Raw genomic sequence first — 12799 nt, forward strand, 5'->3', positions numbered from 1 at the left:
GTTGGTCATCGGAGAGTACTGTGTGATTGGTGCATGATCCCAGGCAGAAGCGGCTAGGGACGATGAGTCATTCACTGGACAAAGACCTGAGCTGTGTTCGCGCTAGCATTCCTTGCAAGGCCTGGAAAGCTCAACACACGCCGTGCGGCATCGTTATACATCGTCATGCTGACCTCATTCGCCTTCCCATTCTCGAATGCGAGAGATCGGGGCAGGTGAGCAGACCTACCGGCGGAATCGCAAGTCACTTCGGTGTCTGTGGGACCACCAGATTGATGGTGAACGGGGCTCTTTGGCTGTTATCGTCATCGCATGCAGAGTATCTAAAGAGCGAGAACTCTTCGACTTCCACTCGCAGGAGAACGCACTCGATTGCCGACGCGTTCCTAGATGTTGTAGGTGTTATGCAAACGCATCAAATCGAGGAGCTAATTTCTGCACTGCGAGAGCTCAAAAGACGCAACGAGGGTGATGTCCGCCAGGCTGCCTTTCCTTGCCGTTGCCTCGTGGTCCTATACCTGCGAAGGCGGTGGCGTTCGACACAACTTTTGAAATTGTGAATCATGCCATATATATATATCTTAGCTTGCAAACGCTATCGAACATCGAGGTTCGCTTTGGAGGTGGATTTTCCGTATACTACCAGATGAGAAGGAAATCTGGCCGCATTCAAATTCGAGGTCAAACCAGCGGCTACAAACTACGTCACGTGTCGCGACTGTCACACAGTAACAAAGCGAGGCTATTGCCAGTCTATCGCCACCTGTTCCAAGTTCTCATCGACACCTCGCTCTCTTTCTCTGGCCCTTCGCTCTTGGCAGATGCACTGAGATAGTGTACGTTATTCGGATCCAACAGAAACAAACATAATCTGACATCAGGGTACTGCAGAAACCTGCCGCAAATGTCAAATCGTCAGATCAAGAAGAGAAAGGGCAAAGTTGTCCGCGAGCGCACCGTCACCACGTTGACCGGTGCAGACGAACAAAGCACGCAGTCTTTTCATATACCGTCCTCTGACGATCCGACACCTCCTGGCAACATCATGTCTTCTCCTTTCTCAGTCGCTTCTTCGTCTGGAGCCAACAACAGCAGCTCGATGCCTCCAATGCCCTTCCACATACCGACTACCTTCACCACATTTGGCTACAATTCGTACATGCACCCTATGCCTCCCCACATGCACTCTCCGTCCCAGTTTCGTCCTGATCCTTCGCTTCCGCCCGGCCAGGCAGACTTGGAAGCGCTTGAGCGGTTGAAGGAAGCAATAAAAAATAATGAGCACGAGATATACCGCGCCGTTCCTCAGCCTGCAGTTCTTGCCAGCCTCTATAAAGGTCTCATAGATTCTGTTCAGTCTCATGTACCTCCTCATCCCGAGCAAGTGCCGCCTGGCTATCAGGGTGTTTCCAGCTTGAAGCCGGGCTTCGATGCTGCGCCCCAACAGCTCAGCAAGGGTTCTTCCAACGTCCCCCCTGGATTGACGGCCTCCAACAGCTCTTCTGATGTAAGTCACGCTCGTAATGGCTCGACGTCTTGGGATTTGTCCAGCAGTGATCGGAACGCGAGTGTATCGTCTGCGGCGGTTGGGTCGCAAGCAAACAATGATAATGTGCTGTCATCTGATTAACTAGAAAGGATTGACAACTCATCTTTCCATGTTTTCTGTTGATAGACTCGCCTCTCTGTGACAGTGGCCCGCTACGATGGATCCTCCAACGGACATGCTACTAGTGACTCCAAAGCTTCGGCAACGTTATCTGGTCCAGCCGGCTCTGATGTGTCTCGTCCCAACGGTTTACGCCAGGATCCTGAGCCTAACAAATCCGATCCACAATCTTTGAGTCGACCTGTGGTGGCTGAATCTACGTATCCTCGAGGAAGCTCTATTAGTAATCTGCCTGGCAAATCTCTACCTGATGCTAAAGACGACCTGCGCGTACGGGACGCTGGATGGCCATCAAGAGGTGGTCCTCCTGGCTCGGAAGATCGACAGCGCTCTGATTCCGATCGACCTGTGCCTCGCGATAATCGTGGACCCCCGCCCGATAGAGCCATGCCCCCACGGGATCAACGCATCTATGAGCGTGAGCGAGACATAGACCGTGATCGGGAACGTGACCGGCTTAGGGATCGCGACTGGGATAGGGACAGAGATCGCGACCGTCGTTATGACTGGCGCCGTGATGACCGCCGCCCAGTGGATAGACGACCTCCTCCTGAGGAGCGACACTATGAACCCAGACCCGGTGCTGAGCGTCGCTGGGATCCCCCTGTCGACTCTGGGCGCGATAAGCGTGCGGACAGGCCCGACGAAAGGATCCCTGGAGGTGTTCGCCCTGCTAACTCGGCTGATCGGTTCCCGGCTGATGAGCGGCCTGTGCCTGCACGCACTGGTCCTCCTGTTGACATGCAATCTCAGCGAGCACCCCCTGATCATGAACCACGGACTGGCCCGCCTCCCTCAAGGGACGATCGTTCTGTCAAGCCCCTTGGGGTTCCGTCATTAGGTGAAAACGTCCGTGGTCCTCCTGTCGAAGAGCATCCTCCACCACGGTCCGCTGTCCCTCTTGAGGAGCGTATTAGCCGTCCACCTTCTCTCCAGGATAGAATCAGTGCAGCTCCAGCACCACCGCAACGTGCGGATGAACGCCCTGCACGTCCTGTACCTACTCTTGAAGAACGATTATCCCACACATCTGATGACCGAGCTTCTCTTTCTAATGTTCCTCGTGGTCGCATCGGCGATGATAGGTCTCGTATTGTAGAGCCGACACGCCCGGGACCTCCCGCTGATCGTGACGAGCGACCTCGGATGCCTACCAATGCCCCGGTTGACCGTTTCCCGAAAAATGCTACTGACGATCGTGCAGCTCCCCCGGTCTCATCTCGTGCGGCTACGTATACTCGCGCTCCTTCTGTGACTCGCGAGGAGCCTCGCCCGCCACCACGAGCTGTATCTCCGTTGCATTCGTCTGCTCGTCTGCCTCCACCACAGCCCAAACACGACTATCGTCCACGCGAGCCCTCGCGCGAAAGAGGTTCAGACTTCAGGCCTTATTACCGAACAGAGTTTGACAGACCCTTGGAGGACGATCGCCGTTCCGAAAACATGGACCTTGAACCAGGCCGTTACGGTGACTCACGTGCGCCCTATAGACGGTATGACTGGGCTCCCGCGCTTTCATCTCCTCCTCGTAACGATATATACGGAAGCGAGGCTGAGAGACGACGGACCGATTACAGCCGGGAATGGTATAATGCGCGTCCTCCTGGCTGGGAAGATGCGCGGGCGTACTGGGAGACTAAGACTCACCGACCGAGTGGAAGCGAAGACTGGGAGCGGGAATATAGCTCACGGTATGGAGACCATCGCGGCGAGCCTTGGGATGATCGCGACAGGAGATACGGCGAAACATCCGCAGAGCCCCATGCGCGCGGCGGATTCGAGCCTCGTCCACTGAGCACGCGTTTGGCCGACTCTTATTCCCAAGATGAGCGAGGTAGCTATCCTCCACGTCCACCGTTTGAAGCATCGCGTGTCCGTCCTCGAAGCCCAAGTCCCGTGCGTGACGACAGGGATCGAGACGAACTAAGACCGCCATTGAAGAGGTCAAGGGAGGAGGGGTACGGCGCACCAGCTCTCTACGATGCTCCGCCTGGCCTTGGCTTGAGCCAAGATCGGTCGAGGGGATCACCGCCGCCTGTACCTCCCAGTTTCGGAGAAGTTGGAGGATCGAGATACTATAACAATCACGGGATCGACGGGGAAAGGGGTTATCGGGACGCATACGGAAGTTACGACAGGGGACGAAGATCTCCGCCTTCAGGTTCAAGAGCTGCGTACAATGGTGGAGGTATGGGCGCGAGGTCAGGGAGCAATGAGAGGAGGTATGGTATGCCGCCTGGCGGTAGATCCGTTTGAAGTGCTGAATATCCTTGGTTGAAAGACATCTGATTTATAGTAGTATCTTTTGGTAGGAAAATATCGTACTTGGTTTATATGTTGATTGTTAACAGCCAACAAATACACGAGCATATCTATACAGTACATGTTTCACTCGTATCTTGCTATGCATCTGGTGTTTCGTTGCATTGTTTCTCGGATGGTGCGCGTACGGAAGTCAGTCTAAGCATGAGAACTTCAGTAGCAATTCTGACGGAGATGAGTTCCTTGGCCAAGTGTGACTTTCACCTTCGGGTATGTAAACGAACGTTCTGGCAAGGAAAAACACTGTTCCGATGCCATGGTGTCCTAAGGTGCTTCAGAACGCACAATGGATTGCACCGAAATTCGTCCCCTCGGACAGGCCAAAATCCGATGATCTTGGATCAAACTCATGAACAAGATTCAGGAACATGCAGCCGGCCATTTGGCAACCCTTCGGAGAGCAGCAATGGTACATTGATGTTCTTGCAGCAAATTGAACCTGATTGGGTTCGAGACATCAAAATCACTGCCTCGACGCTGTACCAAAGTGACAGGCTGTTAATTCTAACCTAGTAGTATTACCGACACTTTTGAGTCCACCAATATCCAAAACTACTGTGTTGCCAATTAAATGCAACTATAAATACAAAAAAATCTTTTCTGTAATCTTCATACCCTGCTTCAACTTTGAGGCCCAGAAGCAGTGAGATTAAATCAGGGGCTCAATAGATATGGATTTAAACAGTCTACCCCCTAAAAGCAGACTGTGTGAAGCACAGTCTGGGTTTTGGGAACCAAATCCGAAGTTGCACACAATTCTGTCTGATTCAATAGGCTTAAAATGTATTTGTCATGGTACCCTAATATTTTCATTAGTAGACATGGAGTACTGAAGATGTTACAGGCAAAATACAGAATTGAAAGAAAACCTCAAAAAACCGAGTCTCCAGTCCACAATTGTCTTTGGATTTCCATTGCAAAACTAAGAAAATGCTTCTACATACACTACCTTTCAAATTATACCCTAATTTTATCATTTGGATGAGGGGATCGAGAGATATGTAATTGTTTGTGATGTTGAGGGTATTCTGCAACCCGGAGACACAGTTTAGTCAGCATCGGGAAATGGCGGCACACAGTCGGGAGATTGCGGACCCACAGTCGTCACACTGTTGTCACACTGTTGTCACACTGTGCACAGTCTCTCTGTTGCGCCACACAGTCCGGCCGAGACCGCACACAGTCCGGATTTTGGCGCTAGTTCAGCGCCACACAGTCCGGATTCTCGGTGACAGTCCGAGATTTGGCGGTGAATCTGCGCCACACAGTCCGGCCGTGCCGCACACAGTCTGTTGATTGTCGCGCCACACAGTCCGACTGTGTCGGCACACAGTGCCCTCCAACATCTCATGAGAAGGACGAGCGTCATGAAGGTACGTTGTCGTCTCTCCTTGCGCCAGTCTTCCCCTGCACACCTGTCCCTCCGCTCGACCCACGCATGGTCGTCCTTTCGACTCCATATACGCCTGCCACCCAAGACCCCCACCCTCGACCCCTCGACCCCTTCCACTGTCGACCTTATCGATCCTCCTGTCCTTGCACATTCATTCCTTCCCCTCCTCACATATATTTCACATTTTCAGTCATTCTGCCCGCCCTCTCTCGTTCTGCGTTATTATAGAGACCCCATGCGCACTCGACCTCTCGCCTATTTGCCTGCTCGAAGTGCTCTGATGCTACGCCCTCGTTTTGTCGTCCCCGCCGGCTCCCCTCTTGCTCCCCAGATCAATTCCCACGCTCATGCCAAAGGAATTGCGATATCCGCAGGGAAGCGAGCGCATTCCAGTCCGTGTGCGCCGCGCCGCACTCTGCCTCAAGCGGAAGCTGCAAAGACGCGGTGCGCATCGCGTTCCAGAAGGTATGCGCGCGCACCACCCTCTCCCCCACACCCACCCTGCACTTCTTCGTGCGGTCCTGCAAGCTCAGCTGTACAGCGTCATATAGACTCATCTTCCAGCCCCTCCATCTCTCCCCACGCCTCTACCCCTCCCACTGCCCTTGCCTGTACGCGTCGGTGATGCTTGGCATCAAACAATCCACAGCGGACGAGTTGCGCAAGATACACGGCTCGCGCACGCCTCGATGTTGAGGGTTCCGCAGTGGACAAGTCTAGCAAAGTGCAAAAACGGCCGTGTGTAGTCTGCGGCCAGCCTGGCTCGCCACCAAGCCCAAATTCGCCGAAGGTTAATTTGGGCTTGGTGGCGAGCCAGGCTGCCGCAGACTACACACGGCCGCCGGCTTCGCCGGCAACACACCTGCCCTTAGCACGTTCTGCAACATCACAAATGACTCCGAGCATGCATAGGGAAAACAGAACGCAAGTGAGTGCTGGACATGTTCGAGCGCCACGAGAAGTACATCCCGCACATGCACACAGCACACCTTGTCTATCAGGAACGTCACCGCACTGCGACGCAGCGTCAAGTGGGAGCAGCTAGGCTGGCCTGAGGTAGATTGGTCGCTGAAGAAGTGAGGGATCGTTATTGTTTGCACAGTGAGTCTTCATTATGTTGACATTGAGTCTGAGTATGGGTGGGACATGGCGACACGCTCCAACCGCCTTCTGTAGCACCCTGACACACACGCCATGAGAGGATCTGACATACTCTCCCACTCGTACTATCAGCAACTGATTTCACATGCTTTGTGTGCACATATACGCGCTCCCACTCTTAGCTATTTTTCAAGTACCCCTTCTACCTGTAGTTAGATTTTTTTTCTCTCTCTCTGTATGTATATCACGACCCTGCAAACCATCTCTTCCTCTCCTAAAAAAGAGGCTATGTCTTTACACCATGGCCCCATTCACCCACACGACGTGTGGGCGAAAGTTGTGGAGAGAGTGTCGATCTGCGCTGACCTGCGCTGACCGCCAGCTCTCGACTCGACCAGATCCAGCTTCCAATTGCACGGAGGTTCTCACAGACAACATGTCTCCCCGCTGCCCACGCAACAATGGATTGCGAAACCGGGACAAGCATCAATCTGACTAGTCTTGTGAGTACATTTCTAACCTACTCTTCGATGCCCTCTCTTCCACACACTCAACTTTGCGAACGGGACGATGGGCCTCCGCCGATGCCCTGAGAAAGCAAGCATCGCCGAAGGCGTGTACTGGCGTTTATTTTTATTTTTATTTACTTTTGCTGTCTGCAGATCCGTCCCATCCCTGCCTCGTCCTCTAACCTCGTCCACACCTACGCCCACGCTCGCCACCATCTCTTTTCCCGGTGCCACCCACGATCACCGTCGCTGAGGCGTCCTGCCCCACCGACGCCCACACGCTCACGCTGCCCGATGACGGGCCAAGCATCGCGACCGTCCGAGCGTCAACGACCGCGATGTCGACGACAACAACGACCACAATGAGGAAGGTCGGTGGCGGAAAGACACGCTGGGGGGAGAGAAGGGACGTGCGACGAGGATATTCACGAGGTATACTGCCTCTCTTCGCGCCAGCCTCCCTGCACACGCGTCCCTGCTCCTGCACGTCCCACGCCCCTGCACTCCTGTCCTCGACCGCCGACACCGCGCGCGTGGACCTCTCCTGCGGCCGCGCTTGCGAAAAGTGGCTCGCGTGCGGGAACTACGTCTGTGTGGAGTCGTGCCATCCCGGCGCGTGTCCGAGGCAGTGCAGTGCTAGTGCAGGAAAGTGGAGAAGCAGCTTGCATACAGGGAGGGAGAGAAGAAGGCGTGCGCCGTGGTGCATAGAGACGGCGAGGAGGAGGAGGAGCAGTGGGTCGGGTCGTTTGATTGCGGGAATTCGTGCGATCGGTACGTTCTTCCTCGAATCTTCCTCCATACCCCCAATGAATTCCTCCCGTCTAACCGCCTCAGCCACCGCCTCCAACTGAGCTGCTCACTAGTGAGAACTCGGCGCCAACTCCTGCCATAGTAATCGAGCTGCAGTTTCGACTGCAGGACATTCAAGTCTCTCTTGCCTGCTTCATCGATAAGATTCGCGCCATGGAGGGTATGCTCTCTGAGCACAAAGCCATCAAGCGTGAAGTTAGCACCCTCCGCGAGCTGATAAAGGAAAAATGCGAATTAGACAGCGTACGCGGCAGACAATGCTCAGGGACGCTGCGTGCCAAGGACCACGACGACAGCGAGTACGGCGGCGACGACGATGACGCGCAGAGTATCGCAACCGTCATGCCCCACGAGCTGGAGTGCGTCGAGGAGGAGGACGAGGAGCAGCTGGCGGCGGAGGAAGAAGAAGAGGAGCGGCGGCGGCGGCGGCGGAGAGATGAGCTAGGTCGACCGATAACACCGGAGCCTACAGGGATGGGCATGGACATCCATGGCAGATCCAAAATGCACCTTGACGTGCTCAACATGCACTCACGATCGCCGCCGCCCCCTCTACGAGAGCCTTTTGCTCTTCAGCCTTCGACGTCTTCCGTGTTCGAGGAGCGCATCGATGCCCTCACCTCTCACCTCGAATCTGCGCTCGAGCTCTCACGCTCCAAGCCCAGCAGGCTGCTGCGCAGAGTACCACCTCCATGCTTGAGCCCAAGGTCTCCTTGCTCGAGTCACTCGTCCAGGCGTCGCAGACCGATATACAGTCGCATGTCACTGAGGTGAGTCAAGAGCGCGCCTCGCTCACCTCACTCATCGCTGAGTGGAAGAAGGGTGTCGAGGGCTAGTGGAGCGGCGTCCGTGAGGAATGGGCTGAGGAGCGCATGCGGATCAATCAGGCGCGTGAGGTTTGGGAGGCGCGCGTGCGGGCTGCTGAGGAGGGGTTTGACGGCGCCGTCGCGAAGGTGGATGCCGGGCTCGCGACGCTGCAGCAACACCGACTCAAGGCGAACGTGAACGAGCGCAACGGTGTCAGGCTCGTCACACCCCCCAGTCCACGCAACATCTCGTCTGACTCGGGCAAGCGCCATCGGCGGAAACGATCGACAATCTCCCGAGGCCGATCGCGTTCGCACTCGGCCGAGTCGAACAAGGACGACGGTGGGTACGCGAGCTCATTCGAGGGCGTGACACTGCTCGATGACAAGCGCCAGTCAGCTTCCAAAGCACGCACGCGAGTGCCCTGGGCGCAGGATGATTCGGATTCGGACGTGCGTCATGCAAGCGACGATGCGAGGATCATGTCCTTGAAGCACTATGCCATCACCTCAGAGTCGTCGGTCCAGAAGGCATCGACAGGGTCCACGACGACGATGACGACGGAGGATGACGCTGCACATGCCTCGTCTGCCGCCGCCGCCGATCTGAAGGGCGCACACCTGGCGCCAGTGAGCTTTGTTCTCTGCGTTTTCGTGCATTCGCTCACGGCACTGTGTCGACAGATGGTTCAACATTCAGCACAGATGTCGACGACGGTGGGCGTGCTCATGCTCAGCGTCGCCGCCTTGGCGGTGCTATGGCGTATCAAAGGATAATAGTTGCCGGGCAAATCTCACGGTCCTTTTATGATGGTTCAATCCCTGCGCACGTCTGGCTCAGTGGCGATCCTGTCCCTCCTTTTTCCGCCCTCATGCTCCTCACTGCTGCACCGCCTGTTCTGTTTCTGTGTGCGTCTCATCTGCCTTCTCGCCCATATTTGTTTGTTAGCGAGTAGCTTAGTCTGCACATCATGCAGCCTGCTGCCCTCCTGGCGTCTCTTGCCTCTTCTCGTCGCATGTCGTTTCCTTCGTCGATCCCACGCACGGCCATTGCTACGATCCCATGCAACATAATCACTTCGTCGTGCCCTTGTTCACCCTTCCTCGTCCTGCTGAGACCCCGCCGTCCCTACACAGTCGCCATGTCTCCACGCGCCCCCGCTCCTGCCTCACTTGTGCTCTACGTCTATGTACGAAGCATCGTAAATATCATGCCACACGCACTTCAGTGTATCGACGAGGAAGGTGATTAGGAGCTAGCAGCAAAGAGATGAGCTAGGAAGAGGGAGGCCGAGCATTACCAAGGTCTGTACCTCCCACTCTCAGCCTTCTCACCCGCCCGTTGTTTGTGTCCCCGAGACCCCCTCAATCTCTTCGATGCCAAGCCCGCTCACTCACTCGGCCCCCTCCATAGTCCATATCGCCCTCGTGCTCATGCGTGCACGCGCGATTCCTCAACGCCACGCACCCGTCTTTGCTCGCGACCCATATCCGCGCCCGTGCGTCTCCTCAAGCCCACCACCCACCATCCTAGCATATCCTCCGCCTCCTCCACCTTCGTCAACACCTCTGCCTCCGATGCCTCGTCCACCGTCACCACCATCACCACCCACATCACCACCACCACCACCACCTCCTCCTCCACCTCCTCACGCCGCTCCTCCGAGTCCTTGCGCACCATGCCCAGCGCCAACCGCCGCGACCGCGACCGGACCTCGCAGGACTGCTCCAAGTCGATGTCCGCGGCGAGCACCGCTCACATACGCGCCGCCCTCCTCGACCAGGCCGCCGCTGCCGCATCCGCATCCTCGCGCACTGGCCGGCCTTGCCTTCCCCCGGCATCACGCCCCCCTCCACCCTTGGCTGCTGTATGAGCGGTATAGGACGGGGAGCTTCTCGCACGACGTGCGACGCAGAAGATCGGCAAGGAGGAGACGCGGCGGCTGACGCGCCCCCATCGTCTACCCTGCACTCCTCTCCCGCGTCGCTGAGGCCTTCCGCGTGCGCGTTCTTGAGCGGCGACATGCCTTGCCTTTGCGCGCGCGCTCAACGTCACTCACAGTCTCGCCCAGGCCACCTCGGCTCTCCAACCACGCAACCCAGGTGCACATCTAGCGCGCTCAGAGCCTTCTGCACGCCTCAGTCCCCATGCGCACCGCACCTGAGAGCATACCTGTGCGCACGCCCCCCGTCCGCGACGGGCTCCTCCGCGCACAAAATCGCCGCCCACGCGACCAACGTCGGCGCCAAAATGCGCGCACCCGCATTCTCCGCGCTCGCGACGACCCTGCCGGATCGCAGGGCTCCATCCTTTCCCTCGAAATGATCGGCGGCGGCTTTTACGAAGCGTGCGTCTCCTTTGCCCGTTTTCCCCTTGCCCGTCTTTCTTTCTTTCCATTCCATCTCTCTCTCGTCCCCTCTCGTCGTCCCTTCGCGTACATTTGGTGTAACATCCATCCGTCGCTTGCACGAATGCACGACTCCATGCAACCCCGATCGTGTCCACAACCGGCGAGATTCGCGTCTCTGCGTGCCAGTCCATTCCTCGGGTTTAATCTCGCGTCGCTACCCTCTTCCGTGGATGCGTGCATCCAAATCATTCTGCCTGATTGCCTCGAAGCCTAGTTTGCAATTGAGCTCTCGCCTCCCAGCATCCGTCGCGGCACGCAACGCCCCCCTCATCCTTCATGAGGTCCGCTGGTATGGCTGCTCAATCTCGACGCGCCCGGGCCGTCTTACCTCTTTCAGCGTCGTCTTACCTCTTTCGTCTTCTTTGTTTTTTTATCATCATCACTACGCTCAACGCTATCATATCCGCCACTGACACGTTCTTGAGAAATCCATTGCAAACATCTGTAGAACCAGCATCGCTTACTGGATACCTGAGCGTTAACGAAGGGCGCGAAGAATGTGAGCGAGTCGTTCATAGCCGTTCCACTATTCTCGGCACGAAGCGTCTCGAACCCCATCGACGCGTCTAAACCGCCCACGCCAGTACCCACGTCTGCAGTAACAAAGTCATCTGCATGCATTAAGGTGGAACAGCTGTCAGCGACTGGCTCTGCCTGGCACCAAAACTCAGAGCTAAACACGTACGAAAGGCCACTCGAATCCATTGCGCCGCTGTCTCCCGTCCCAGAAGCTGACTCCCTTCCACGTAGTTCGTGCATGGTGTGATTGCGCGCTTGAAACCACCGTCATTGGCACCGCCTGTGTCGACGAGGAGGTGTTCGAGCTCGTTTGATACTAGGATTGGATTCGGCGCAAAGGCAAAGGAAGAAAATATGAGATTCTGCGGTAAAAGCAACAGAAACAATGGGGAAATGTGGGCGCGCATTCTGGGAGTCAAAGACGGCCGGAGTCGAGGATACTCACAAATCGCAAAACCAATAGTCTCGGTAGCTTAATTAATACGGCGATAGTTGTGTCTCAGTCGGTCCAAGAAGCACGCTGACTTCTAATAATCAGGTGCCAGATAGTTGCTAGATCCATCATCAAGCCGTCGAACGCCGAGGCACGAGGCACCAATGTTCTCTCTTTTATTGACCGAGCCACTTTACGAGCCTACATCTGCCTACATACCAGCGAGCTCTACTGGTTCCCCTGATATTGATTCGCTATGTGCACAACGCGCCGGCTCCAGTGGCAAGTTTGCAAGTGACCAGCAGCGGGATATCTAGGATGTATGAGGACACGCGGTTTCACAATACGTCCCGTGGACAGATAACCTCTACATGCTCGTGAGGCTTCGGGCTTCGATCAGATTGATCAATATACTCAAGCGCCCGACATTGAAAGTGAGCCCAAAATGAGACTCACGGCTCACCGATATCAGAGCCGTCCTCGGAGGAATTGTGGGGGTGAACATATGGATGATAATCGACAGTTGTCACAGGAACATCCAAAACGCACATACCGACATTATAAGGGACGAGTCTCCGCGATTAATAAATGCCAGGTACAAGCTTATATCTGACTTTCCTACTCCAAGCCACCCACTCCGCGCCGAATTTTTCCTTTAACATCTTATCCTCCTGACTCGTCCTCCAAAGCATGACAAGCGTGACGTGGATGTTAGGTTAGGTTAGGTTAGGTTAGGTTAGGTTAGGTTAGGTTAGGTTAGGTTAGGTTAGGTTAGGTTAGGTTAGGTTAGGTTAGGTTAGGTTAGGTTAGGTTAGGTTAGGTTAGG

General features: G+C 55.6%; 10 protein-coding genes across 10 annotated transcripts; 5 read left to right on the plus strand and 5 right to left on the minus strand.

Moving 5' to 3' along the window:
• Positions 1–904: 904 nt before the first annotated feature.
• Positions 905–4047, plus strand: HETIRDRAFT_445428 (uncharacterized protein; the record flags this gene model as incomplete). The annotated part of the gene is made up of 2 exons (XM_009549590.1): positions 905–1507; positions 1676–4047. 2 exons carry the CDS (start codon positions 905–907, stop codon positions 3923–3925), a joined length of 2853 nt encoding a protein of 950 aa, XP_009547885.1. The 3' UTR covers positions 3926–4047.
• Positions 4048–5193: 1146 nt separating this feature from the next.
• Positions 5194–6305, minus strand: HETIRDRAFT_477055 (uncharacterized protein; the record flags this gene model as incomplete). The annotated part of the gene is made up of 3 exons (XM_009549591.1): positions 6242–6305; positions 6207–6215; positions 5194–6121 (listed from the first exon to the last, which is right to left on the minus strand). The coding sequence occupies exon 3, from the start codon at positions 5533–5535 to the stop codon at positions 5194–5196; it is 342 nt and encodes a 113-aa protein (XP_009547886.1). The 5' UTR covers positions 5536–6121; positions 6207–6215; positions 6242–6305.
• On the plus strand, positions 5501–6778 carry HETIRDRAFT_440673 (uncharacterized protein). The gene is made up of 6 exons (XM_009549592.1): positions 5501–5849; positions 5936–5983; positions 6203–6220; positions 6247–6312; positions 6369–6485; positions 6561–6778. The coding sequence occupies exons 1-4, from the start codon at positions 5620–5622 to the stop codon at positions 6254–6256; spliced, it is 306 nt and encodes a 101-aa protein (XP_009547887.1). The 5' UTR covers positions 5501–5619; the 3' UTR covers positions 6257–6312; positions 6369–6485; positions 6561–6778.
• Positions 6779–7172: 394 nt separating this feature from the next.
• HETIRDRAFT_452601 (uncharacterized protein) lies at positions 7173–7793 on the minus strand (the record flags this gene model as incomplete). The annotated part of the gene is made up of 2 exons (XM_009549593.1): positions 7173–7577; positions 7665–7793. 2 exons carry the CDS (start codon positions 7791–7793, stop codon positions 7173–7175), a joined length of 534 nt encoding a protein of 177 aa, XP_009547888.1.
• A 26-nt stretch (positions 7794–7819) lies between these two features.
• HETIRDRAFT_232716 (uncharacterized protein) lies at positions 7820–8155 on the plus strand (the record flags this gene model as incomplete). Its single annotated transcript, XM_009549594.1, has 1 exon — positions 7820–8155. A coding segment is annotated over one exon (336 nt), but the record flags the coding sequence as incomplete, so codon positions are not given.
• Positions 8156–8502: 347 nt separating this feature from the next.
• HETIRDRAFT_440674 (uncharacterized protein) lies at positions 8503–10257 on the plus strand. The gene is made up of 5 exons (XM_009549595.1): positions 8503–8574; positions 8626–9240; positions 9295–9519; positions 9588–9915; positions 10025–10257. Exons 2-3 carry the CDS (start codon positions 8677–8679, stop codon positions 9385–9387), a joined length of 657 nt encoding a protein of 218 aa, XP_009547890.1. The 5' UTR covers positions 8503–8574; positions 8626–8676; the 3' UTR covers positions 9388–9519; positions 9588–9915; positions 10025–10257.
• On the plus strand, positions 9582–9863 carry HETIRDRAFT_319258 (uncharacterized protein; the record flags this gene model as incomplete). The annotated part of the gene is made up of 1 exon (XM_009549596.1): positions 9582–9863. One exon carries the CDS (start codon positions 9582–9584, stop codon positions 9861–9863), a length of 282 nt encoding a protein of 93 aa, XP_009547891.1.
• A 96-nt stretch (positions 10258–10353) lies between the features above and the next one.
• HETIRDRAFT_440675 (uncharacterized protein) lies at positions 10354–11105 on the minus strand. Its single transcript, XM_009549597.1, has one exon. It carries the CDS (start codon positions 11006–11008, stop codon positions 10667–10669), a length of 342 nt encoding a protein of 113 aa, XP_009547892.1. The 5' UTR covers positions 11009–11105; the 3' UTR covers positions 10354–10666.
• On the minus strand, positions 10357–11105 carry HETIRDRAFT_410286 (uncharacterized protein; the record flags this gene model as incomplete). The annotated part of the gene is made up of 1 exon (XM_009549598.1): positions 10357–11105. A coding segment is annotated over exon 1 (269 nt), but the record flags the coding sequence as incomplete, so codon positions are not given.
• A 313-nt stretch (positions 11106–11418) lies between these two features.
• Positions 11419–11947, minus strand: HETIRDRAFT_419139 (uncharacterized protein; the record flags this gene model as incomplete). Its single annotated transcript, XM_009549599.1, has 3 exons — positions 11419–11430; positions 11493–11632; positions 11707–11947. The coding sequence occupies 3 exons, from the start codon at positions 11945–11947 to the stop codon at positions 11419–11421; spliced, it is 393 nt and encodes a 130-aa protein (XP_009547894.1).
• Positions 11948–12799: the final 852 nt, after the last annotated feature.

The sequence above is a fragment of the Heterobasidion irregulare genome (genome assembly GCF_000320585.1).
Source record: "Heterobasidion irregulare TC 32-1 unplaced genomic scaffold scaffold_06, whole genome shotgun sequence".
NCBI lineage: Eukaryota > Fungi > Basidiomycota > Agaricomycetes > Russulales > Bondarzewiaceae > Heterobasidion > Heterobasidion irregulare.

What these genes read in the sequence shown, in the direction of transcription:
- HETIRDRAFT_440673 (XM_009549592.1), top strand. Translation starts at nt 5,620, where the DNA reads ATGCGCACTCGACCTCTCGCCTATTTGCCTGCTCGAAGTGCTCTGATG. An exon ending in TGCGCATCGCGTTCCAGAAG is followed by an intron (nt 5,850 to 5,935) that starts GTATGCGCGCGC and finishes AGCGTCATATAG; the next exon opens with ACTCATCTTCCAGCCCCTCC.
- HETIRDRAFT_440674 (XM_009549595.1), top strand. Translation starts at nt 8,677, where the DNA reads ATGCGGATCAATCAGGCGCGTGAGGTTTGGGAGGCGCGCGTGCGGGCT. An exon ending in AGGGCGCACACCTGGCGCCA is followed by an intron (nt 9,241 to 9,294) that starts GTGAGCTTTGTT and finishes CTGTGTCGACAG; the next exon opens with ATGGTTCAACATTCAGCACA.
- HETIRDRAFT_440675 (XM_009549597.1), bottom strand. Translation starts at nt 11,008, where the DNA reads ATGGAAAGAAAGAAAGACGGGCAAGGGGAAAACGGGCAAAGGAGACGC.